Below are 25,220 nucleotides of genomic sequence, written 5' to 3'. Positions count from 1 at the left end.
TACATGAAGAGAAGATGAAGGAGCTGGATTTGAGGTCAAGAGCTGCATCTATCTCCTCTCCTCATTTTGATGTAGCTAAGAACATAGCTTTAGTTTCTCATTTTGGTGAGAAGGAGGTAGAAAAGTACTTTTCCCACTTTGAGCGTGTTGCTACCACCTTAGCATGGCCTAAAGAATTCTGGACATTTCTGTTGCAGTGTATGCTGACAGGTAGAGCTCAGGAGGCTTATTCCTCTTTAACTCTGACCCAAAGCTCAGATTATGACATCGTTAAAGCAGCCGTCTTGCGTGCCTATGAGTTGGTCCCTGAGGCCTACAGACAGAGGTTTAGAGGGTATCGTAAGGCGGAGAAGCAGACATTTGTGGAGTTTGCTAGAGAAAAGGAAATCCTTTTCACTAGGTGGTGCACATCACAAAAGGTGGTGACCAAGGAGGAACTTCAGCAGTTGATTATTCTAGAACAATTTAGAAATTGTGTCCCTGAAGTGGTGGCCACCTACCTGAGTGACTAAAGTGGAGGAGGCTGCTGTGCTTGCAGATGAGTACGTCTTGGCTCATAAAACAGTCTTTATTGACAAAACAGGCGAGACTAAGAGCTTAGCCTCTCCTCACACCTTTTGTTTACAACCGGGAAGCAATGGGTCTCCTTCAGTTCCCATCACAAAAGCTGCAGGTTTTAGCCAGGTGGACACTGAAAGGATTTGCTTTTATTGCAAAAAGCTTGGTCATGTCATAGCAAACTGTCATGCTCTCAATAAAAAGTCAGAAGGTACTAAGCCTGTAGGGCTAATAGCTTCACTACCACAGCAGTTGCCCTGTGAAGAAGATGGTCCTTGTCAGTCCAATAAAAAAAAACGCACTGAGCATGACCCCTTTGCACCATTCCATATGGAGGGTTCAGTAGCACCAGATCCTGGTCTTCTGTTGGAGCTGCACATTGCATCTGTTTTGTCTCATGTAATAAAGTGTAACCTTTGGGTTTCGTTGCATCTAACCTGGTGTTGCGTCCCTCCTTATGTTGCGACTTCCGAGCCGGTCCTAACACTAGCAAACAGGGCATGTATCTAGTCAGAGGACAAAATGACAGGCGCTTGAGGAACACAATAGTGCCTTCAGTTTGACCTGTGAATGCATTGTTGCACAAAATGAGCCCAATCTGTTCCATTAGCAGTGCTTTAAGAGCGCTCTCTTCGTTGCTAGTTTGGAAAAGAGGAACATGTACAAGTGAGCTGTAGTGTTGTTAGACAGACTTGAAACAACTGTGAACCTATGCTTAAATCAAAATGATTATAACGTGTTTTTTCACCCAATAACATTAGTAAAACTATTTGGTTAGATACCTAAATACAACATTCAACAGATCAAATATATTTTTAAACAAGATGTCAATAATGTTGGTACTTTTGAGCTTTCGGGCTTTTATTTTGAAGATCCGCAGTCAGATGGTGACGTCACCGCAACGATGAAGAAGACCCAATAACTCGCGCCAGGAAATCAGCTGGTTATAAATGTTCCGGGTCTGTTAGCGACATGGTATTGTCACTTGTCATGTAAAGCTAACTTGAATGACTTTTATCCGACAGTTTTTTTTTCCAGCTTGTTGTTCACGCTGGTTGTCGTCCAGCCATGGCGAAGATACTGTGTGTTATCTTCATACTTGTTACTTCTGTTCACGACTGTGGTGAGTATACCGTCTGTCAAAGCGTTTGTCCGCTAAACTGCAGTGTACTGGAACTAACCGCGTCTATGCTGCCTAGCTAGCCATAGCACTGCCTTAGTATTTAAAAACAAAATACAGTTGTGACGTTATTTCTTCCCTCTCTTCTACTTATCCAGCATGCAATGTCTATGCTAATCTCCTATAAATATTGGCATTTAAGAAAAAAGAAAATTACATTATCGAGTTTGATTCATCTACAGTCGCGTTGCATTTTACAAAAGCACTAAGGAAATAATAATGTGTGTGTGTAGAGGGAGACCTGCGCTTTGCCTCCTACTATGGAGACCACATGGTGCTCCAGAAGTCTCCAGAGAGCGCTGTGCTGTGGGGCTACGGCCCTGAGGGTGATCAGCTGACCGTCACATTGTCAGGACCCTTGCAACAGAAATCCGCAATGGTCAACGTGACAAAAGGTGAGTGCATCCCCCCCTTTTTGTTGTCGGGTGTGTGCTGACAGCCACAGGCTAGTAGGGAATGGGTCATACGGGGACAGATGTGTGCAGAGGTATCGTGTCTGAATCAGAGCGTATTGTTGTGTAACCACTGTTTTGACAGTTCGGTTTTGGGCTGAAAAAAGGCGGAAGTTCTGGTCACATGTTTCAACTGCTCTAAACGCACGTCTAAAGGATAGGAATGTTTCTTCAATCGATCTCAACTCCTCAATCAGCTGATGACTACCTATGTCAAGACAATGGGGCTTTTTCACAGCAGACATATTGACTTTTTAAAATAGACAAAGCACAGGCCTGCGTTACTTATTAATAACACTCGCGACGGCTCCATTGTATTCAAGTGTTCCACTGAGTGATACTGAGCCAACAGGCACAGCACCAGGACCCTAAAATCAAAGCAGCTTACGGGAACTAATTACACCTGTGCTTTTCCTACTGTGATTCTGTGCATGTGCATCTTATTCTGTATACAGTGAATACAATGTTCAATTATGTGTTTTTTTTTGCAGGTATCTGGCGCGTCACCCTTGACCCGGTTGAAGCTGGTGGTCCCTACAATGTGACGGCAGCCGTTCAGAGCAGCACAGTCACTCTGACAGATGTGCTGTTTGGAGACATTTGGCTGTGTGGAGGGCAGAGCAACATGTGGCTGCAAACATCTAAGGTGGGCTGAGCCGGGTGAACGCCTGTCTGTCTCTCTGATCAGCCCATTCATTGTAACACAAAATGTGTCATAGAAAGAAAACCCTTTCAATAATGCTACACACAAAACATAGGAAGTTAAATTACATTAGCTTCATCTCTGAAGATTTGCTGTAGTAGTCAGAAAGGTTGAAGCATTCCAGACATAAATAACTTTCTATTTGATATATATGTATTTATTCATATTGTATTGTTTACTGAACACTGTATTCATTCTCCCAATAGATTTTCAATGCCTCAGAGGAGCTGGACCTTGCAGCGAAGTATCCTCATGTGAGGACTTTTATGGCAGCCTTGAAGCTGAGTGAAACTGAGCAAACTGATTTGATTGAAGTGGAACTCCCCTGGTCTGTGCCGCCAGAAAGTAAATCCAGAAGTTTATTTGTTCATAGAATTGTTGAAAAACACATTTGCAGAATAGAGGTTTGGGTTATTACACTGCAACTAAGCCAGTTGCAGTGTATAGAAACTTGCATATATTGCATATGTTCCTGGTGCTATTTGTTTAAGTGCGTACATCTACCTACGTGAATTCTGCTGATTGATTAACAGCCAGGTGTATTTCCAGATGTGGCAGAGTTCTCTGCAGTGTGCTGGCTCTTTGGACGCTACTTGTATAAGACGCTGCAGTACCCCATAGGACTGGTGGAGTCCTGTTGGGGGGGCACACCTGTCGAAGCCTGGTCATCTTCAAGAGCACTGAAGCAGTGTGGACTGCAGCAAACTAACAGCGGGTAAAGTATGAAAACAAACACAATTTAGCAAACCCACCACCTGATATGTGTGGTTACTGATTTAGAATGATAACTCTACCATGTGACACATTGTTCTCTAGCTAGTGTACTATTTATTTAGCTTGCACTAACTGCACTATTTTTGCACATTAAAATCTCTCAGTCCTAAAGTGAATTCGGTCTTGTGGAATTCAATGATTCACCCGCTGCTCAACATGACCATCAAAGGAGCCATCTGGTACCAAGGTAAGACTACCTGCACAGGTATCAGATGTTCAGTATAGCCACATGTATGTATAACATGCATCTGTAAGCCTTGTGTTGCTTTCAGGTGAGGCAAATGCAGACTATCATCAGGAGCAGTACAGCTGTTCCTTCCCTGCTATGATTGATGACTGGAGGATGGCGTTTCACCAGGGCTCGGGGGGGCAGACAGCTCTCAACTTCCCCTTTGGATTTGTCCAGGTATTTTACTATCAGGCGGCAACCTCCGGTTCTGCAAAGGGAGACCAATGCGGAAGTGTCTAAAAACGTGCATTCTCTCTACTGACCAGCAGGGGGGCGACTCCTCCAGTTGCAAAAAGTCTGATTGTATAGAAGTCTATGAGAAAATGACTCTACTTCTAGCTTGATTTATTCCCTCAGTAAACATCAGTTTATTCTCTCAATCGCTAGTTCCAATTCTTCAATAGAGTCTCTACGTCACTCCTCTGTGTTCCAAATCTGGTAACTTCCGTTGATCGGTTGCAAAAAACAACAACAATGCAACGGCAAAATCACTTTTCAAATTACTATAAGTATTTAGTGTTAATTTTTCACAATGCAAACAAGTACAGATAACAAGACATTTAAGAAAGTAACAATCAAAATAGTGGAGGTCTGCAGTGTTGTAGCTTGTTTGCAGTCACGTGACTGTTATGACGCGCGAAAATCAGATGGAGGGCAGGAAGTGAAGAACCTAAATACTGCGCAATTTGGAAATGGAGTAAAGTGAATACATAAAAGGGTTGGTTGAATCTGCACGCAGCAGTTACGCCAGAAAATAAAAACACATATTGGATGCGATCTCTACAAAATGAAGATCGATTTTTCCCGCAACTTGGCTGATTTGCCCGGTGTGGAAGCACCTCGTCCTCCAGACCCCTCGTCCTCCAGAGACCTCGTCCTCCAGACCTCCTACTACACGGCTTGCCAGATGAAGGCGTACAAGAGTCTAAAAGCTTCCAACTATTTCATGAGCGGTTGGGTCCACGACCTCGGAACCAAAGTAGCATTGAATGACTGTCGTATTGTTTTTGCCCGGGTAGCTAGCATCATCATAACTTTCTCCCTCATAAAGATAATGACAGAAACACCGACCATGATGGCGATATCGCCAGAAACATAGCCAGCCAGAGCTGCGACGTTTTCACCCTGTGGTGTTTGTTCTGTAGCTAGTGTTTCGCAGCTTTTGCTAGCTAGTTAGCTGCCGGGAGATTTGTTTTTAGCAATGCTAGCTACCCGGGCAAAAACAAGTCGTTCAATGCTACTTTGGTTCCGAGGTCGTGGTCTGTGTTTTTCATCAGCTTTAGCTAGCTATGTAGTTAGCAAATTGACTCCACTCCTCCAGACTTTAGACAGAGGTTTGTGATCCATGTCTGTCGCCGTTTCTTTGAGGTTTTTAAACTTGCCACCTTTTGTGTACAACTGTTTTTGTGATTCGAAAGTAGCCCTTGTTTTCCCCCAGATTTGATTGGTTGGAACAGCCGTAAAAAGCTTAAACCACAGGTATTATTGCTGCAGTATTGAACCTGCCTCCCAGCTGGAAAGCACGTTGATGTGTGATGTCATCTGCAAACATCCTATTATTAACGTTAGCGCCCCCTTGTGGTTGTATCAAAGAAGAGTGTCTCAGACAGAAATGTGTGCTGGTATTTTGCCAATATGTAGGTAAAATAACCCAAAGAAAGCTTTCGCAAATATCTGCAGTAAATCTAATGTGAATCTAATTTCTTTGTACTGCAGCTGTCCACCTACGAAAAAGGCTCCGAGAGTGACTCTTTTCCGAACATCCGCTGGCACCAGACTGCAGACAGAGGCTTCGTCCCGAATCCTCGGATGCATAAAACCTTCATGGCCGTGGCTTTGGATTTACCAGATGCAACATCACCCTTTGGCACGTAAGGATCAACAATTCTTAATAACTGATATGGTGCAGAGGGTCAGCGCTATTTTTAACTACTATCTAACTATCTGGTCTTACCAACTGGTTCATCCATGGTGTTTGTTAAAATGATGAGTGTTTTTTGTTGTCTTTCAGGATCCATCCACGGGACAAGCAGGATGTAGCCTACAGACTGACTCTGGGAGCACGGGCAGTGGCTTATAATGAGAAGGACGTGTCCTTCCAAGGGCCTTTCCCCAAGATAATCCATTCGGCTCATGAGTTTATCAACATAACCTACGACCAGAAAGTCTCTGTCACACCATCTAAAGACGTCTTTGAGGTGAGGCCCCATATTCCCCTGCTGGATTGGTTAACAGAGCTAACACAAAAACTATATGATAATTTCTTCTATTTCTTTTATCAAGATCTGTTGCGCAGGGATTCAGACTCCATGTGGGCCTCAGTCTTCCTGGGTTCCAGCTCCCATCATGCACTGGGGTCCGACCACCGTTCAGTTATCGACCAGTTTGTGTCAGCTTACTGATAAAGTAGCTGCCCTCCGATATGCATGGAGAGACTGGCCCTGTGACTTTAAAGCCTGTCCGATCTACAGCGCCAGCGGGATTTTACCTGCGCCTCCTTTCATTACCAACCGCTCTCAAATCAAAGGAAACTAGGAACTGTAAGAAGACAACGTGATGGAAAAAGTGCCTTTTTGGTCAGAATGAGCTGATTGGCCCGATATGTAGTCAGATTTACCAGAAGATAACACAATGACAGAGGATTGTTACAGAGAAAGCTACATTTAGTAGTTTTTTAAAGATTTAAGCATTTTAGAGGGAATTTCTTTTAATTTTTTTATTATCAGTTTGTTTGATAAAACACTGATCGTGGTTGTATATATAATATATCGCATACGTTACATTGTTTATCCTGTGGACAATCTATGCTGCCAATAATTGCTGGACTGTATCTAGAAAAGCATGACAGATGTTTTATTTGAACAAAACTCAAGTTTGCAACACAAATGAGTCTTCATAACTGAACATAATTTGCACAAATAAATGACAAATCAACAACTACGTTTGTGAGGGTGTGTTTCATTTAAAGCCAAAGCTTTAACTTTACAAGATGGCAATACAATAAAATGAATTAGTCACAATTTAAATACCAATGCAACAGTGTGCAATGTACCAAAACTTGTAAAAGGAAAAGCATTTTATTTAAAAAAAAAAAAGTTAAACATTAAGTGGGTTTCTAAATTCCAGCACATGTTTGTATACATACAGAAATGCAACTGTCTATACAGATGTGTGTTTTTTCTGTTATTGGCACATAAAGCACAAAGCTAACTCCAGTTAGTCTCATCCAGTATATTAGGACACAGCCACACTAATGCTGTCTGGGACTCGCTAGAAGACGTCCTACAATAAATAACAGGTCTGAGTTTCCTGAAATATTGAACCAGAGAGGGAGGGGTCAATTCACTTTCAGGGTCAGGAGCTGAAATACAAGGTAGAGGGCTTCATGGTGGGGGAGGTCAGGTGGTGCTGATGAGACGAGCTAGGGGACTGCGGTGTCTGTCCTGAGGAGAGACGGATGGATGAAACAAATAGTCACCGTCAATGCTGAGCGATCATGTCCGCATTAGAAAATACAAGATATGACACAACTAGAAGTACAGTGAAATATGGCAATTATTTTACTTTGAAATGCTAATTACATTCTGCGACATTTGACAGTTGTGGAGAAAGACACCAGATTTGATTATTTCCCCATCTGTGACCTCCTAGTCACAAGCCCAGCTGTTAAACCTGAAGGCCACCTGTCATGTGCTCCGTCTTGATGTTGTCAACAAAGCCCCGGTGTCTCTGGTAGGCCTCAAAGTTGACTGAGGCGTCGTCCTCCGACAGGCTGTGAGGAACCTGGCCGTCGCCCGTGCGACACACCTCAAAGCGGATCCATCGGTAGCTAAGAAAAGTTTAAAAGACGATTGAAATATATGAATCATGCAATGTTTAATGGAACAATGGAACAAAAACATGAAAAGAAATCTCAGTCTCATTCTTAAATCATAATCTGCGAGTCAGAAAAGATGTGAAGAGCATGCTGTGTGTTGCAGCTGGTAATCTTACATCATATTGAGCGAAGATGAACTTACTTGCTACATTTACGCGCTCCGGGACAACTCTGGATGAGATTCTGGATGGTCGGGTGTGAGAAGCCGAAGAAATCGGCCCCCGATGGCACGATGGGCGCCACAGACTTGGAACTAAGAAAAAAAGGACATGTTGAAAGTTATGAAGTAAAGTTGACTTCTGAAAATATTTGTTTTGGAAATCTGGTGGTGAACTGTGGTACCTGACGGACGCGATGGCCTTCAGTAGGTTGGAGTGACACGTCAGGGCCGAGGAGGCCACGATGGCATTCTGAGGATCCACTTCAGGCACAATCTCAAACTGGTGGGTCAATTTAGGATCACGGGCGTCAGTAAACAATTTCATTCATATCGTTTCAAAGTCCATTCAAGTCCGTTCATAGTACGTCCATTTTGTTGTGTTCGCGTGGACGTAAAAGAGAGACATTTATTTATCTTTTTTTTGACCCGACTCCAGTAAGAACTATCTACCTGCGGACCTGCTCCCACATCCTTGATTTGGCAGGTGTAGAGGCACTGCTGGTCGGGGCTTTTCATGCTGGCAAAGACCCGAGTGCTGCAGAAGCCCACCGGGTAGATGGCGCACTCATCGTGGAACAACATCCTGTCTGTGATGATCTGCAGAGCAATCAGAAGTTTAGATTTGGTGAAGCTTTTTCTGATTTTAGAGAGGCTGTTGTAGACTTTCTCTGTTGAACTACCATCTGATGGACAGTTAACTTAGGAAGAAGACAGCATGTATGTACTAACAACTATAAATAGGACATATCATGTGAGGCTGGAGTTCAGAGGCTGACCATGACTGTACCGTGGTGATTATAAAGCACCGGCATGTGATCAAAGACACACACTGACCTCTCCCAGGCTGTAGACCGTTAAACCTCCCAGTACGATGGGGAAGATGGGGCGACCAGACGAGTCCAGAGCGATGGGCTGCACCAGTTTCCGAGACCCGTCGGCCAGCTTTCTCTTCTTAGACGTCTTCTTTGGAACTGAGGGAACGCGAGACAACAAAACAATGGGCCAAATGTCTTAAAAGGTGAATGTGAACCATTCAAATCTGCATCAATACTCACATTCCTCCTTTCCATTTTCCCTGCCTCGCTCTTTCCTTTCCTTCTTGGGTTTTTTGAGCGGTCCCTCATCCCCCGTTGACCCCAGGTTATGCCCCCCAGACAGGCCTGAAGCGCCTGCAGCACCTGAGGTCAATGCTGCAGGCGGTCCAGGCGGGTGAGAGCTTGAGTTAGGTGTTGGCAGTAGCTCCCCCTCTGAGAAAGACTGGTACTGCAACAAGGACTTCAGCAAAAACCTGGAAATGAGTAAAAATATGAACATGAAGGAATCATTGTTTCTCTTTTTTAAGGGTCACATGACATAAAAACTATTTTTTAGAATCACCACAGCCCATTGATTATGTACAAGAGTAAAAAAACAGGATAAAGTGAGGTGAATAAGACGGTCTTTGCTAAACACCCATTTTTAGAACGTTGTGTGATGCATGCTATCTGACACATCGCTCACCTCCGCTCCTCCTTAGCTCTCAGAAACTTCTCTTCTAAGTGGGCAACTTCATCACAGAGAGCCGCATTCTCCTGCAGGTAAAACAGTGCAACGACACTGACAGTTAAAGAGCCGTGCATCTAAATTCTAACAGTACCATATTGTATTTGCCTCCTTCAAGGGTTTATCAGGAGTCGGGAGTTTACTCACAAATATCATGGCGCGGGCAGCTTTGCGCAGTCTCAGGTACTTGAGTTGGTACTTTTCATTTAGTTTTTTCCGTGGGCCTCTCTTCCTCTTGGTCCGATGTTCTGAGGAACTGGTGGGGGAGGGGAAGGCGTGCCCCGAGGCCCCCGAGCCAGAACTGGAGACGGTATTGTGCTGTGGGGAGCCGAGGAAAGACTGGGCAGTGAAGGCCTGCAGGGCCTGCTGCCGCTCCTCGTCCGTCTGTGAGGGAGCAGAGGGGGGAGAGCAACACAGAGATCTGACCTTCACGTGGACCACCACCACCTGACGTCAATGCGTGTGTGTGGCCTTCAGGGTGACGGATGAAAATACAGAATAAGATGCAAACCATAAAATAACACAGATGGGGCTTGAACCTTAAACCGGCGTGTGACAAACAATGAGAGTTACTGAAAACAAAATGTGCACGAGATAATTCAAACCAAACTAAATAAAGATGTTATTTCTACTCTGAATATATTTCACAACAATATATTTTCCAGTAGGATTCAACATTTAACACTGTTCAACTTTGGAGCTCAGCTTCTACGTTGTAAGTACGGACACTGTGGTGTTAAAGGATTATTACGGGCTTATTAGTAATGCAACCATAATTAGAAATATTAGATAATTAACTTCTAGATCTCTCTGCTATAAAATGATGCACGTCTGGATTACGCAGATGCATCACCCCTCATGTCCTTTAATCAGATTATAAGGTAAGGGACTGAACCTTTCACATTACACCAGTTTATCTGAGTGCCGGATACATTTGAATCTCCACTGCAAAAAAAACAACAACAACCTGCATCTACCATTTTAAATGACTACATGTCTATATCATCAAACTACAGCTCTGGACCCATATCTTGTGTGAACAGCAACACCTCAGTGTTTATCCATGACCAACAGTCTGGCATTAAAAAGGTCAACTGCATGTTCAATATCCCATTACGCATTTTGTTTTTTGTGTGAAATTGGCATTAGTGTCCCATTTAACTCACCAGCAGTGCAAAGACTCCGTTTCTGTTCTCAATCCTCTTGAATCTCCTGCTGCCTTTTTGTGTCTGAAACATAATGCGAGACTGAGGCCAATGCACGAGGGAGGGGGGGAGGGGAGGGGAGGGGCTGGAAAACCCAAATTTGATTCACTTTAGATTTAGATTAATTCCACCATTAGATAAAGCAGTTTCACGGCTTCTGCCTCTTTTTTTTTTTTTTTTTTTTTTAAAGTTGTGAAATAAGGCCAAAAGAAGCGAGATGGAAAAACATGGAGAAAGAAAAAAAAAAATAGTGACAGAAATACAGATGATGCATGTACTGTATCAACTGAACCGACACAGATGTTGAATGGAGGTGCAGGTTATCGCACTCGACAGCAGAGGCTGCTGTCAGACTGCAGCGCAAACGTCCTCCTTACCTCGCGGTACATGACGGCTTCCAGGCTCGACTTCGCACTGCCAAGGAGAGGAAAACAAAATAAGTTTAAATGTAGACTCAGGAACAAGTTTGCGGTTTACTCAATAATAATAATAACGTCTCATGATTTGGCTTAACATGTGTAGTAATACGTGTAGTGGATCGAAAGGATTGCTGTACTTGGATTGAACAAGTCCCCTGTCGATGATTCTCTGTTTGATCTCCTTTATGTGCATGGGACGTCCAGCTTCTTCCAAGACAATCTGCGGGAGAGAAAGCAGAAAGACTCAACAAACAGTCTTGATTGTGGCAAATGTCACTACGCGCTGAAATATACCTGTGCAGCATCGAGCCATGTGAGGTTTGGCTTCTCTGCTATTTCACTTGGTGTTTCGCTGCAAATGGGGGAAAAAAAACAACACGTTGGTATCATCCAGTGTAACAATCGTATTTGATTTAGTGGCACTTTGAAAATCATTACTTGTGATATATCAATATTTGAGAGCACATTTTCTTCCATATTTCAATAAATAATAGAACGGCACCGGATGAACTGGTCTGGTGGCAACTGTAAGCACCCCGTGGGGGGGGGCTACTGTGTGTATATATTCTGAATTCTACAACATGTGGGATGATTAGAATCACTTGATACCACAAAGTGTAGGAAATCATCAAATTTGACTTGTATATGAGTTGTTTCCCTGTCATCCCACCCCTACATAGGTGGGATGCTCTTCTCGGCAGCAATCCCACTCTGCAACCTTAAATGCATTATCCGATCCTGCAGACTGTATTCTCTTTATCCATAAGCAGCAGCGTTTTAAAACCACGTGATTTTGTTTTGTAACAACCTCTCCAGAGTCTCAGCGGTCCCAGATAGACTTGCAATGCTGTCCAGAGCGGGAAACAGAGAGTAGCTCCCCTGACCCTCAGCCTCCATCTCAGATTCAAAAGTGTTGAGTGAATCCATAGGAGACGGGGACCTGTCACGAGACAGAGAAGAAGCATTAACGATGCATTTGTTATCTCGTTCGGTCTAAGACTCGCTAGTAGCTCACAGCTGCTAATACAATATACAACTACCGTAATGTAAAAGAGTAACGGTTAGCGAGAAGCACACACCTCAGTGAAACTGTAGCTAACCAACAAACCCACTTCTGTTTGCTCGTGCTCCTGTTTGTTTGCTTCCGTGTGTAAAAGCGGAACCTTCGCTCGTCTTCTTCGCATGTGTTTACATGTGTTCAGAGAGGCTGCAAGCTAACGTTAAGCTTCTGTCGTAAAGATAGAACTACAAAATGTAGCTGTATACAGAAAACTTATTTAGTAAGATGGTTCAAAAGCAAAAAGAAAACACGAGTAGATAGAGGAACAAAACTCCGTGGCTCACACCGGACAGTATTCCTGGTAACACTTTTACGGGATATCCGGTTTAGTCTGTTTGGAACAGAGCCGTTTTTATACAGTTTCTAAAAGTTTCTGAAATAGATAATAATATTATTAATTCATATATATCAATATTGTTTTTTATATTATTAATTAATATTAACCCCGTTTTTACATTTACAATGTATTTATGTTACAATATGGCTCAAATAAGGGTCAATAAGATTTTGAGCTTGTGAAATTTATTATTGAGATTAAATTATTTCAAAGCATGTGGGGGCATGTTATTTTTAAAATCTGTGATAAAAGGTCACGTTTATAGGTGTTGAATACTGTAAAAGGGGGCAGAAGTGCTACTTGACATTTATGTCAGTATGTCTCACACCATGTGGAAAATAATAAATCTGAACACAAAGTTTACCAAAGCAGATGTTTTTCTCGGTCTTACCTTAATGTTGATATAATTAGTTATTTATTCTTATGTTTCTGAACTACAAATCTTTCCTACACCATTTCTGAACATAATTTAAGATAAAACTTGAATCATGTTCCTCCTTCCAGTTTTTCTTTTGTCTGAGAGGTCTTCTCATAGCTGAACTCCATACGCATCAATCGTCAAATAACACTGCTTCTGCTCCAGCAGCTGATAACTGATAACTTTGTGATCTGAAAAACTCTCGTTATGGTCAGGATAACTCTCAAATACATATTCTCATTATCTTTTGATTTTCTGTTTTTCCTCTTTCTCGCACCTTCAGTGCTTTAAAAATAATATCTTCCCTCATTCTTCATCATTGCAAAATGGCCTATGTGGCAAAGACCTAAATGTGTGTGTGGTTGTTTTATGTGCAGAGAACAAAACACAGATTACAGGGAAATCTTGCAGAGCACAAATATACCACACCTACAACCAAGAAGGAAAAAAAGTCCTTCAAATCCACAAGTGACTGCTAGAAATGAGGACAAACTGAGCCTATTTGCTACTGAGGAATTAACATCGCCAATCTAAATTTAACTATTGCCTATTTACTGGCCTGAAAAGGGTAAGCTTTATTTAAATCTGTTTTAATCACGTACTTCATATCAATCTTTTTATAAGACCAGCAAAAATAATTCACAAGCAAAAGCATTTTCTCACTTACCCCATTGTGGTAAATAGTCATTATGCTTATTTTGTGCATTTTTTATCAGCTGAGGTTTAAAATACATGCTTGTGAGATTTATGTCTCTTCCCCAGTACAATGGAGATGCATTTAATTTACTATGTGGTGCTAACATATCTGTAAAATTCAATTTGAAATTTTCAACAGCAACATGTCTTTTTTCCCGAGACAATCATTGGAACTGTGTTCTACTGGGGGGAATAGTCCAAATAACAAATGTTATTATGATGGTATCTCCTGCACTTAATCACCTCCTTGGTTTGTTTTGTGCCTTAACTAGCATCTAAACACTAAACTATAAAATCCTTAATTTACCCGTGTTCATGAAAACAGTAGTGAATCAGCTCTCTTTCTAAATTGGGATGTCCTCTCATGTGGCCAAAATTGCACTAAACAAGCCCTGTGGTCCTAATTCAAAAATTGCAACATGGGCAAAATACTGGATTATTTCACAACATAACAGCTAGAACATGATCAAGAAGAACTAATGGCTTAAGTTGTTTGCTAATCTTGTATCCAAATATATAAATACTCTGCAAGTTGGGCCCTGTTATGGCAATTTGTGCAGTGGAATTGCAGAGGAGCTCTTTATTTGTAACCCTTGGATGTGTTCAAAGGGTAACTTTAAACCCCTTTAGTTTAGATCCAAAGTTGTGCAATTTAGCTTAAACGTCTCCAAACAAATACGTTCACTATCGGTGCATATTTTTGCAATTTCCCCTTGGAAAAATATGAACAAGAAACATTTTAAAGCAGGTCAAGGATTATTTACAGAATTGATTTAATGGTTATCACTCGCTGACCTTTGCCTTGGTTTGATCCTGTTATTTGCCATCTGCCAACAGTAGTTAGACTGTCTCTGACAACTGTTATCCCACATCATAACAATAGATAATACTGTCATTCATTTGATTTTTTTTTCAACTGCAGTCACATCTTGTACAAAGACTGTTGAGTAGTTGTGTCTGTGAGTTCTCAGTAGCAGTTGAGCCAGCCGTAGTTGAGCAGTGTACGGATCACTCTCCTGTACTGCAGGTAGTATTCACTCTGTCTGGGGCCATCTGAGAAGTATAGGTATCCTGTGGGAGGGAAGGTCCCATTAATATGCAAGTATTGATGTTATTATGGTGAACGTGTTCGCAAACGGCTACCTATTAACACATCCAGTAGATACAGAGTAACATCAGCATTCATTTCGAGCCATGTTTCCAGCAACCTTACAATTGTAAGTCTACTATTCACCCTCATTATATATTCTAACTTTAAACTCTGTTTCTCCATCAACTCCTGAGAAAAATATCTACGGTTGGAAAACTTTTCACATGACACATTTTTGATTTGATCAGTTGTTAAAGGAACAGTTTGATGCCCAGCCAAGGAATAGTCTACCACATAACTCCCTTATGACTTGGACAGAACCAGGCTAGCTGTTTCCCCCCTGCTTCCAGTCTTTACGCTAGGCTAAGCTAACCTACTGGCTGTAGCATCATGTCTAATGGACAAACATGAAGTTTGACACATGAGAGTGGTAACAATCTTCTCGTCTAACTCTCCACAGGAAAGCAAATATGCGAAACAGTTCTTTTAATATAAGTATACTGATTATGATGATGATCGTTTTTGTGAAATGGGGTGAATGAGTTACACGCACGACATTTCTCACCATAATTCTCAAAGGCTGCATCTACTTTGGAGCCGATGCCAGGGAAATCCTGAGTGATGTATCGTGGATATCCAAAGTCCATTTGGTTTCTGCCCTCATCATAGCTGCAAGAGAGAAAAGAGAGGCAGTTAAAAAAAATGCTTTGACGGTATGTAGCCGTACCCAATAAATATCTCAATGGTCGGTGTTTGTATTCATTTTATCTACAAAAGACCAGCGGACACATGTCACGTTAACAACGACAAAAAAAGACTTGATCATGACACTCACCTCCAATACTGGTTGTTCACAAAAATGAGTGTTTTTCTGGTGGTTGGCACATAGACGGCTGCATCCACCTTAGTGATTGAAGAGGGGAGGCCGAGGTTGGTGAGAGACTTTGGAAAACCTGAAATGACTGTTTTTGCATAAGCCCTTATGCCCCAGTATTGACGACCTGTAGAGAAACATTTGGAGGTAATTATATCGTGTGGTTGCCTATGCCTTCACAGTACTAATTAAATTGAGTATATTCAACATTAAAACCTAACAAAACCCTTATGAACATTACCTTCAAAAAGATACACCACATCCTTGGATGGGACCTCAAAGGCAGCATCGACAGAGTGGATTTGTGACCATTTTGTGTTCACTTTCGTGAAACGGATTCCTCTGGTAGTTGAACTCTTCCTCCAATAGTATCTAGTAAAGATTTTAAAATGTAATTGTAATTGTGTATATGTCCCACTCAAACAAGATGATTGTTACAGCATCAAAATGTACCCGTTTTTGAAGAAGAACAGGTCTCCCCTGATGGAGGTAGCAGCGTCAAACACCAGGTTGCGGCTGCACTGCTCATTTCGTGGGTTGGGCAGAGGGTCTGGGTTTGGATCCTCTGTTGGTTCCTCTGGTTCTGGCCCAGGGTCTGGGCCAGGAGGTGGTTCAGGTTTTGGTGCTGTTGTGGGCACTGATGTACGGCTGCCTGAGAGATGGATTAGCAACATCAGAATTGACTAATCTCGAATCTTTAGTCATCATATGGCAAATGACTATCAACATAAAAACTAAAAGATGCACTTTTAGAAACATGTATTTATACTTGGGCCTTAAACCCATGTTTAGAGCTAGTCTGACTCTCAAGCATACAAACCACAATGCATATAAAATAGATCCAGAGTAATTCCTATGCAGTTCATTCCATCCAAACGGAAGTTGAAAATTACAAACTACAGCACAAGATATTCATTTATATGTCAGTTGTTTTCTGGTTGAATAGAAGATTTTGTGATGTTGCTCAGATAAAGCCAAAGTAAAAAAAAAATGTGCCTTGGCTTTGATTTTGCAATATCCAACTTGAAAAGTTTTAATGGAAGATTGTCTCATCCTAATGTAATCCAATTTTAATGTCAAAGACTGTGTGGTGTCTGATGTTTTTGCTCACCATAAAGGGCTTGAACCCCAAGCTTGTCATCGTCTGGCAGCCTGTATCCGTTTGTGTTGACATATCGATAAGTGGGATACATTAGTGCACTTCTGTCCCTGGAGTGATCCAGGCCCAAAGCGTGGCCAAACTCATGGGCCGCCACCAGCAGCAGATTCACACCTCAACACAGCAGATTACGATGTCAGACCAGTTTTATTATACAGTACATTTACTTAATAATGTCTGTTCTGTAAGGAAGTAAATTTACATCATATTTATATAGAGAGAGATTATATACCTCTGTACGAACTGCACAGATATTACACTTTACCTCTTTGGGTGAGAGTCCACCTTTCATCATCATCAAAGTGTGTGTCCCCTCCCTGACCCAGTCCAGGAGAGTTAGCATGAGCCAAGACTCCATTTGCCCCGTCAAAAGGGTAATAGTCCCCGTGATCTGCAATAGCACAAACAAGATCATGTAATCTACAGTACCAGAGTGCAATTCTTTAATTGCATTCAGAGGAAAAGGATTCACGTAAACATCAGCTGGCAGTTTAAGAATCTCTCGTTCAATCCAGACTCACATCCACCCTTGAAGAGGATCATGATGTCCGCAGTACCGCTGTTGACCTGTTTGAAGTCCAGAGGGATGACATCGCTGTAGAGCTGGAAGGCCTGCGAAATGGTAGCATCCACCTGACTCTGGGTCAGATCTTGAGTGTACTGAGTGATCCTGTTGAAATCATATCACACGGCATGTTGTTATAATCATCATCACCTTTATTTATATGTTCAACCACCAAAAATACGAACTGAGTAACATAATTGACAATAACAACACGCTCCTATACCAACTACCTGTATGTAATCAGCCTTTTCTGCCATCTGGGTTTCCCTGCGAAGTGTCCATATCGGCTGATGTCTGACACACCGCACCTTGGTGCCTTCATCGCCTCCACAGTCTCATTATTCAACACACCCGTCACCTGATGGTCAGACGATGATGTGAGGTGACAAAATCGTAGAGATTTAGAAAAGTGAGGTTTTAAAAACGGAGAACATTTTGCAATTTGCCACACGATCAATCCTTTGTCAGTTATAAGCAGTCACAATTTCTTTGACTACAAGAGTGCAGACCTAGACTTCAAAGCTTTCATTCGTTGTAATTACCTCGAGGCCAAAGAAAGCCTGCATGGCCTGTAGATCCTGGCTGAAGGAGCTCTTAAGGATTCTTTGCACTGAGGAGTTTGTCACGCCAACATCAGCGTAGAACCGAGAGAGGTATCCCTGAAAACAGAAGAAGAAGATGATTTCATTCCAAGCAATTCATAGTTCATTTCATCTGACTATGGCAAAGCTTATTTCCTGTTTAGACAAATTTAGAGACTTCTTGCAACCCGTCTCATCTCTCTCATCACTAGTGTCTTTAAATAAAAGATGTTCCCACCACATGGTCAGTCCAGACACTTCTTATCTCTAATATTTATCGAGAATATATTCTGTATTACCTCCGCCAGGTCTTCGTCCTCTGGTGAAACTGTTGGAGCGATGGTAGGTGCTGCATGACTAAGGGCTAAACAACCCAGCAGCACGATCCAAAAATAAGCAAGAGACATATTTAAAAAAAAATCTTTTTTCAGTCCACTGTCCTCTTATAAAGACAGCCTTGACAGGCTGAGGTGTGTATTGTTCTGATATAAGTTGAACAAGAGTAGGCGGTGTCCCCTTTAGCAAATCCATCAAGGCCCTGTACCAGAGAGGGGTGGGGGGGAGTAAATAGTGGCCCCTCTGATAACACAGTGGGAAGATCACGTTAGCTTCACTCATGAAACATCTGTGAAGCGGTTTATGTTTTCTTCTGTTGTCACCATTTCTTTTAATGAGATGCCTTCAAGTGTCTCTTTTCATCCCACCTTTATGATTCACCTTCTGATGCGTTTGTATATTCTGTCACAGTGCACTAAACTAGACAAGAGTAATGAGAGTATACAGTAATATAAGAGCCAAAGTCAAACACTGAGCTGCAAACAAGCATCTCAATTAAATGACACTGACTTACTTCGTTCACCCATCTTAAATTCTGATGTTTGGTGGAAAAAACAGGAACTCACACCCACAAACGTAAAACAGCTACTCTGTCAAGAAAAATTATGTTATTATGTTATTATGTTGTTGTTTTCAGTGTTCTCATGTACTTTCTGATAATGTTTGTTTTACGGTGACCATAGTCCAGTTTGGTGGGTAAACATGAGCGAGTGTATTTAACTCACGTCACATGACTTTCTTTCAAGGCACTGAGGTCTTTTTTTTGGGGATGTCAATGTCGCCAAAGTTGCATTACACAGACTTCAATATTACAGGGACACTTCAGCTCATGTTACAACAGACTGAGTGGACAGAAGCTGAATATTTGCACCTTCCTGACTACGTATATATGCTTTGTTGAGTAAAAAGTCCAAGCCTTATTGCTTATTGAAATGCAATTGTCATGTACTTAGGTATTTTCATTCTATGTGGCTTTATACTTATTTTTTACATTTCAGAGTGAAATATTGCACATTTTACACCACCACATGTATTTGGCAGCTGTAATTAATGGCTTACTTTGCAGATTAAAATGTTCAAAATCTATGATGAGCCTCTAAGAAATCGCGACCAATTGAAATGCTGCTCACATACTAATGCATCTTAGAAAATAATAATATTATATAAAATAATGCAACACGGACAGGGGCCATTTTACATTCTGAGCACTTTTATTCTTAGAGTACATTTTGTTAATAATACCTGTACATGTTTTACTCAAGTGGACTTTTGAATGCAAGACTTTAACTCTTAGTGGAGTATTTTTACATTGGGGCTAAAGAATCTGAACAGTCTTCCACCACTGCATTGAAGATCAAAAGATGAAAGAACTTTGCTGTACAAAAGCATCTACGATTTATGGCCAAAAATTACATTTTATTGTCCAGTTTAATAAGACACATCCTGTTCATTCATATTCAGATTTACAACACACTCAAAGTTCCGTTAACACTAACATTAGGTGGTTATTCAATGGTACTCAGTATTGAATGTAAGGACAAACATCCAGAAAAAAAAGTCCACAATATTTGTAAAACAATGACACACTTTGCATTTGATATTCACATTATAAGTTCTCAGTACTGTACATCCTTTCATATAAGAAGATGTATACATGTCATTGTACCCGAGAGGGCGGTGAGAGATGCAATTGACATACAGGTAAACACAAATCTAAACCGTAACAATTCAGTCAAATACATGATGTCACATACTTATGATCTCAGTTTTACAGCTATAGCAGTTCAAGGATGTTTTCTCAGAAACTTGCCCACCACTGCATTGACTGGATCAACATCCTAGCCAAGAATTTGCTGAAATAACATTCACCACCCGGTTTTGTCTGAAGTCATACTGGTAGGATTTTGTCCCGCTGAAGAGGAAGATGCTACCTGTCAACAGAACATCATACAAAGAGTGTGTTATCTCCTGGTGTTGTTTCAAATCAAATGAGCTGTAAACACAGGATTTCTACTTGACTAACACATTGTTCCAAAACTGGGTCGAATGGCGTTTTCAGTATAAAAAGTGTGTCCAGTGCGGTGAACCCCACCCGTCTACCACCTAAACACGGTAAAAACAAGAAATTACAACTTCTATTTCAGTTGTGCTCTATTTGTATCCTGCTGCTTAGGTCTATATTATACAGAGTTCATGGCCGAAAGCTGTGACAGTTTTTCTCTTTTTGTTTACCGTCTAACTTAAAGGCAGCGTCAACCCTTCTCGGTATTCCAGGCCAGTCTGTTTGGATGAGTCTGGGGAAGCCGGGCTCCATCCTTCTCCTGCGCTCATCATACCTGAGATTGGACAATTAGAATACTTTGATTATTCTTTTTCAGTGCAGGAATGTTAGTATGTTCACGCATGAATGTTGTTCATCGAGCTCAATATTTTAGATAATGTGTTTGTTGATTAACATTTCTGCTGTTAAGCTATAATGTAGACTTCCTTCTGGTCAAGTGGCAGGTAATTTAATAAACTGATTTACTGCCTTTGAATGGGTGTTATAGGTGTAGTGTAGATATGGATAATGTATTTATCTATTCATTTTGATGGGTACGTTTTTCTTTTCATGTCATGATCAAAACAGAAAATCATTTTCAAACGTGAAGCAGGTTGGCATCAGAACAAGGTACCTGTAATAAACCTCTCCTGTGAAGAAGACTGTCTTCCCAGATTCACTGATGTGCACGGCAGCGTCAACCTGCCTGACTTGGGAGGAGAAGCCGTACTCGTAGATGGAGCCAGCGTGACTTTTCATCTTAAGCTCTCGAACCACCCAGTACTTATGACCTGGAAAAACACAGCCGTGTCACTGCATTTTGGGACACTATGAAAAACAGCAACATACCACAAGCGCTGCCAAACTCAATTAGCCTCTTGCATGGACTGCAACACTTAAGTTGCACAAGGCTGTAATTTGGTCGCATTTTGTCCCCCCCCCCCCCCCCCGCTTCCCCACTGGAAATCCAGCAATGTCATGCTGACAAACCCTAAGTGATGCTTTGCAGACTGTCCATTACTCTACCAGTGAATATGTACGCCACGCCTTTGGCAGGGATGTCATAAGCGGCATCCACGTGAGAGCTGATGCTGGGCAAATATGTGCTGCTGTGGCTCTCTCTCAGGCGATTCCAATAAGTTGTCTGCGTTGTTCTCATCCACATGTACCTGGGTCGAAACAATAAGCACACTCAGTTGCATCTTTGAAGGTCTGTTGCAATCATAATATAAAACATATTTGACATATTATGTACCTGTTCTTAAAGAAAACTATCTCGCTTTGGATCATAACTGCTGCATCAAAAGAAAAGTTGGGGTCACACTTTTTGGGAGCTGGTTGTGTTTCCACGTTCCTTGTTTCTTTTCCTAAGAAACGTTGGAACAGAAAACATTAGATATGGCATTGCACATAGCGGTGCACTCCTCTCTGATCGTTTTAGTTCCATTTTGCGCAAACAGTCACTGTACACTTTTAATTTGCTCCTCACCATACAGTGTTTGGATCCCAAGCACATCATCTTTGGATAGAGAGTACTGCGTGCTGCTTTTGTACCTGTAGTTGGGGTACATGATAGCAGAGGGGTCTTTTGAGTGGGTCAAACCCAGGGAGTGGCCGAGCTCATGAGCTGCAACAGCGAACAGGCTGTAACCTGAAACACAGCAACAGACAAGTCCCATTAGTACATTCGGCTGGTAAATCCTCACAGAATTATGCTGAAAACTGCTGTCTGTGGATTGCAAACTTTCAGGCATGTTTCACTTTTGACCACACCCAAGTGATGACGTCATATCAGGTGTTTTCCGTCAGCTGACAAAGTCACGAGCAATACCTGCTGGGAAGGTGGTGTTTAAAGTTTGAACTCACAAAGAGGAATGCAGAGTGCTACAATCGGCTTTGGTAGCTGTGGGGCACAATGTGGCTTTGTGTTACGTTTCCAACAGAGGAAATGACATCCCAACATATGAGTGCTGAGGATGTTATGTACAAGGATTTTAGAAATTCACAGTGTTTTGGCTGACCCAGATGTTCAGCCGTAGATGAACGGCGGAGACACCTCAAGACTCTGAGCTGCTGAGAGCAAATACAAACTTGCCCTCCGATTTCAACAGAAACTGAATCAGTCTGCTGTCATCAGTGTCAGTGTCTGGTGTGTTGTTTGGTGGGTTTATTTTGTTCATTTGTCAGACACAGCGCAATCGCCGCTTGCGTGTAATGCATCCTGGTACATGTAAGCGCAACCGGCCTGGCTCCGCAGCAGGAGAGATCAGCTTTCTCGGTCAATATAGCACAAAATGCAAGATCAGCAGTGATAGGACATCAACATACAAGGTGGAAAATTTCCCCTTTAAGTAGAAGTACAAATACTAAAATGTAAAAAGAAGCAAAAGGCTTGAAATCAAAGTATTGTCAGCAAAATGTCCCTAAAGTATCAAAAGGAAAAATACTCATTGTGCAGGAGACTTCCCCAATGACATTATTATAGCATATTTGGGTTAATTATTATGTATCCCGCAGTGTGTTCAGCAAGTAGCTATTGGGTGCAGCTAATTGTATATACTATTCAGTAATTTAATGATATAACAATGCATAGAATTGTATGCTTGAGTTGATGAAAAAAACAATGACTCCCTCTAAAATGTAGAAGTACATTTCATAGCTTCTGTTTCTTAGCTTCTATGCTACGGGAGCTAAGATATAGAACATACAGTAGATATGGAATTATAGCGTAATCTTTTGTGTTTCATTCTGACAAACCTTGCCTCCCCGCGGTCCATGTTTCATCCTCATCAAAGTGCACGTCTCCTCCTATCCCCTCTCCTGGCTGAAAGGCGTGAGCCAGCACTCCCCGGGGTCCATCAAAGGGAAAGAAATCTCCATGAGCTGCAACAGAAAAGACACTTCTTCACGCTATGATTTAGAGAGGACTCTTTCTTTGTGTATTGTTATTAACAATGAATAGTAATTCTTGAGAAGGGATTTTCAGATTTACTTCTGCGGGCGAAGGAGAAGACGATATCAGCTTTGCCATGGTTGACTTTGACGAACCTCAGCGGTGCAGCATCGCTCCACATCTTCAGGGCTGAACGAAAGGACTTCTCCACGTCCTCTCTCTTCATGTCCGGAGTGTATTTGCGTATCCTGCAGGGCCAAAGACGGACGCACGAATGTCAGACAGTAAGAACAACAAGTTCCACAGCAGCAGCTCCAGTAACATATCATCTGTTGTCTAAATGAAATCTACAAGAAAATACTCATTTTACAAGATTACAGTAATCAGTAAAAAGAAAACATCTCACATGTACGTGATGGTGTGGTTCTTCCATTTAGGCTTTTCGGGGTAAAAGCTGAAGTTTTCCACATCTGGAACACCACACCTGGGCTCCCTCATCACATCCAGGGTGGTAGGGTCCAGAGCACCTGTCTCTCTCAGACCAAAGAAGGTTTGCATTTCTCTGATCTTCTCCATGGTTGACGACGTGGACCGGATCCTTCTCCCCGACACGCTGCCTCCGGGGCTCAGGTTGTAAAACCTCCTGAGGTAGCCCTGTTGTTGAGAGGAGTTCAGATCTGGAGGATCAGGTCTTAATAAAGGTGTTTTCTCTAGTATCGGGATATGATGTAGTCCAATTGTGTTGACAGCAGAGGACAGTTTTCAGCAATGTTATGTTTTTCTAATTTGGTGATTCATTTCATGAAAGACACAGATGAGGTGAATCCAGGTAAAAGGATTGTCCCTCATTGACCACATTAAATGTACAGTTAAGTATATCAATTGAAAGAGGGAGATGAGGGGTTTTGACATAATTGAGAAGTGGATTCGCAGAAGGAGCTGCAATTTAGAACCGTAGGGAGACACCGTATTTAGTTTTTCTCTGTCCAACTTGTCACATTGAGATATATCCATACTTGGACATTATTAGTATATATATATAATTGGTATGTGTTGTGGTTCCATGTGAACCACTATATGCAATGTAATTCATTGACAGTTGACCAATTACCTCTCTGACAATCACAAAGCAGTTTGTTTAAAACAAAAATAAAAAAAATAGTCTTTACAGTTCAAAAATAAGCATTTAAAATAAGGAAAGATTATTGGTGCATTTGGTTCAATAGTGGCTCATTAGGAAACAGAAGTAGATGCATACATTGTAATGTAAGCACAAACTCCTGCATTAAGTTGTAGTAATATAACCTTTTTAAATAAATGCACAGTAACAAAACATTGCTTGGCTGCATTTCGCTAAATTTTCTGCACAACCAAAGTCACATTCATAATCATGTAGGTAAATATGCATTAGCGGTAACATTTCGAATGGGATATCTTTGTCTAATATAAACCATAAAGTCAGTCGTCCACCAACAAACCTCAGCCAGCTCCACATCCTCCGGCCTCGGCCACTGATCCTGATCGATGGGTAGAGTCCACAAGACTTCTGCTAACACCAGAGAGCCCAAAACAGGTATCCACAGCCAGAGCAACTCCATGTTTTAAATGCACATTCCACCAGGCTTCACTTTTTTTTATATGGGAGTATTCTCGGGGGCTGTTGGGCAATCACATGGCACAAAAGCCCAGAATCCTGGTAGTTACAGCTGGGTCTACCTGCCCCAAGGTTTTGCGGTTAAAACCTCCCAATGAAACGTCTCCATAAAACGTCTAGGCTTTCTGTCTGTTATGGGGAACGACGAGTGTGTACAGTGTGTTTTATCGTACCGAAACCATAAACCATAAGCCGAAAGTGCTATTTGTGAATTCTGTAACATTCTACTTGCATGTCAAAACCTGCAGGCATTAGTGAGGCAAACACTCATCATATCTTTATGTGTTCACCACTGTGATGTGCAGATTTGATAAAAAAAGATTTGAACTAACCACGAGAGCTGATGCTGGAAGCATTTTATTGTGTGATGCATATAATAACCACACACATGCATTATCAGGTTTGAATAGTAATTAT

At 41.7% G+C, this 25,220-nt stretch overlaps 2 protein-coding genes across 2 annotated transcripts; one reads left to right on the top strand and one right to left on the bottom strand.

Moving 5' to 3' along the window:
- The first annotated feature begins 1,463 nt into the window (after positions 1-1,463).
- Positions 1,464-6,836, top strand: LOC137870222 (sialate O-acetylesterase-like). Its single transcript, XM_068707261.1, has 10 exons — positions 1,464-1,681; positions 1,972-2,133; positions 2,682-2,836; positions 3,100-3,238; positions 3,443-3,608; positions 3,772-3,854; positions 3,940-4,073; positions 5,613-5,767; positions 5,908-6,094; positions 6,180-6,836. The coding sequence occupies exons 1-10, from the start codon at positions 1,627-1,629 to the stop codon at positions 6,429-6,431; spliced, it is 1,488 nt and encodes a 495-aa protein (XP_068563362.1). The 5' UTR covers positions 1,464-1,626; the 3' UTR covers positions 6,432-6,836.
- On the bottom strand, positions 6,727-24,747 carry tbrg1 (transforming growth factor beta regulator 1). Its single transcript, XM_068707247.1, has 33 exons — positions 24,628-24,747; positions 23,556-23,803; positions 23,249-23,397; positions 23,014-23,139; positions 21,746-21,907; positions 21,512-21,623; positions 21,283-21,425; positions 20,891-21,047; positions 20,448-20,551; positions 18,179-18,228; positions 17,841-17,957; positions 17,529-17,656; positions 17,255-17,403; positions 16,999-17,124; positions 16,686-16,847; positions 16,028-16,226; positions 15,816-15,946; positions 15,536-15,701; positions 15,266-15,369; positions 13,386-13,419; positions 11,887-12,033; positions 11,394-11,439; positions 11,237-11,319; positions 11,058-11,094; positions 9,623-9,859; positions 9,434-9,504; positions 8,989-9,221; positions 8,768-8,904; positions 8,384-8,530; positions 8,116-8,213; positions 7,916-8,026; positions 7,580-7,725; positions 6,727-7,339 (listed from the first exon to the last, which is right to left on the bottom strand). Exons 1-33 carry the CDS (start codon positions 24,745-24,747, stop codon positions 7,251-7,253), a joined length of 4,269 nt encoding a protein of 1,422 aa, XP_068563348.1. The 3' UTR covers positions 6,727-7,250.
- Between the last annotated feature and the right edge of the window lie 473 nt (positions 24,748-25,220).

The sequence above is a fragment of the Cebidichthys violaceus genome, unplaced genomic scaffold (assembly GCF_023349555.1).
Source record: "Cebidichthys violaceus isolate CVI_PGR_0920_01 unplaced genomic scaffold, fCebVio1.0.p SCAF_1, whole genome shotgun sequence".
In the NCBI taxonomy this organism is placed as follows: Eukaryota; Metazoa; Chordata; class Actinopteri; order Perciformes; family Stichaeidae; genus Cebidichthys; species Cebidichthys violaceus.
Note: the sequence above shows the minus strand (reverse complement) of the source record. Positions and strands in the feature narration are given on the sequence as shown.

Excerpts from the sequence above, each read along its gene's own strand:
- LOC137870222 (XM_068707261.1), top strand. The coding sequence starts at position 1,627 with ATGGCGAAGATACTGTGTGTTATCTTCATACTTGTTACTTCTGTTCAC. Across the intron at positions 4,074-5,612 it reads TCCCCTTTGGATTTGTCCAG|CTGTCCACCTACGAAAAAGG; the intron begins GTATTTTACTAT and ends TTTGTACTGCAG. Across the intron at positions 6,095-6,179 it reads CATCTAAAGACGTCTTTGAG|ATCTGTTGCGCAGGGATTCA; the intron begins GTGAGGCCCCAT and ends TCTTTTATCAAG.
- tbrg1 (XM_068707247.1), bottom strand. The coding sequence starts at position 24,747 with ATGGAGTTGCTCTGGCTGTGGATACCTGTTTTGGGCTCTCTGGTGTTA. Across the intron at positions 11,095-11,236 it reads AGGGGACTTGTTCAATCCAA|TGCGAAGTCGAGCCTGGAAG; the intron begins GTACAGCAATCC and ends TCTCCTTGGCAG. Across the intron at positions 9,505-9,622 it reads CTGCCCGCGCCATGATATTT|GAGAATGCGGCTCTCTGTGA; the intron begins GTGAGTAAACTC and ends TTTTACCTGCAG.